Below are 700 nucleotides of genomic sequence, written 5' to 3'. Positions count from 1 at the left end.
CTGAACTGGGGCTTCAGATCTGGAACCTTGAAAGGTTCTTCCAGAAAAAATGTATCCAAAAGGGCTCTTCCCTCCCCGGCATCTGAACACAACACACCCAATAGGACTGAACCTGGCAGGCAAGGAACAGAAATCCCTTGGAAGTGCTACACCCCCAGGACATTGAAAGGAAAATACCAGTTCAATCCAAGAGTTGATGCTGACAGTGACAGGATCAATGGATTCCACATAGTGCCACCAGTGCCTTGGGACGAGCAGGACCTGGAAGTGCAGACATTGCATTAGGGAACAAGCAGAAGCCTGAAGAAAGACACAGTTTTTTAATTTAGGTGATGTGGGGTGTACAGACAGAACTGAGGCAAGGACACAGGTGAAAGGTGATATTTATTTCTCTCTTTTAAAGAGCCTTTTCTCAAGATTTAAATGCCCATTCTGTCAATACTATCATGTAAGAAATGGACATGATCCAGAACTACCTTTCATCCAGACTTCTTCCCATATAGTCCCAAGCAGGACTATAACCTTTAACTGCTGTGGGTAAGCAAAGTCCAGCAGTACAGAGGGGGTGCAGCTGTGCAGCAGTACATCAGGACTTCAGAGAGAGTCTCAGCCAAGGAGGAATTCTTTTGTAGACTCTCCAACTGAGCAAACTTCCCAGTTCCTGTAGGACTGCCAGCTGGTTTTCCCAAAAAGCAGGAAT

At 45.9% G+C, this 700-nt stretch overlaps 1 protein-coding gene across 1 annotated transcript in view; it reads right to left on the bottom strand.

Moving 5' to 3' along the window:
- The window catches only part of HSPBAP1 (HSPB1 associated protein 1), a 38,471-nt gene that overhangs the window by 5,450 nt on the left and 32,321 nt on the right, over nucleotides 1–700 (bottom strand). The window contains exon 6 of the mRNA XM_031057714.1: nucleotides 178–261. Coding sequence (XP_030913574.1) covers nucleotides 178–261 — 84 coding nt within the window. The remainder of the gene's footprint in view (nucleotides 1–177; nucleotides 262–700) is intronic.

The sequence above is a fragment of the Geospiza fortis genome, unplaced genomic scaffold, assembly GCF_000277835.1.
Source record: "Geospiza fortis unplaced genomic scaffold, GeoFor_1.0 scaffold112, whole genome shotgun sequence".
NCBI lineage: Eukaryota > Metazoa > Chordata > Aves > Passeriformes > Thraupidae > Geospiza > Geospiza fortis.
This window is presented reverse-complemented; position numbering and strand designations above follow the sequence as displayed.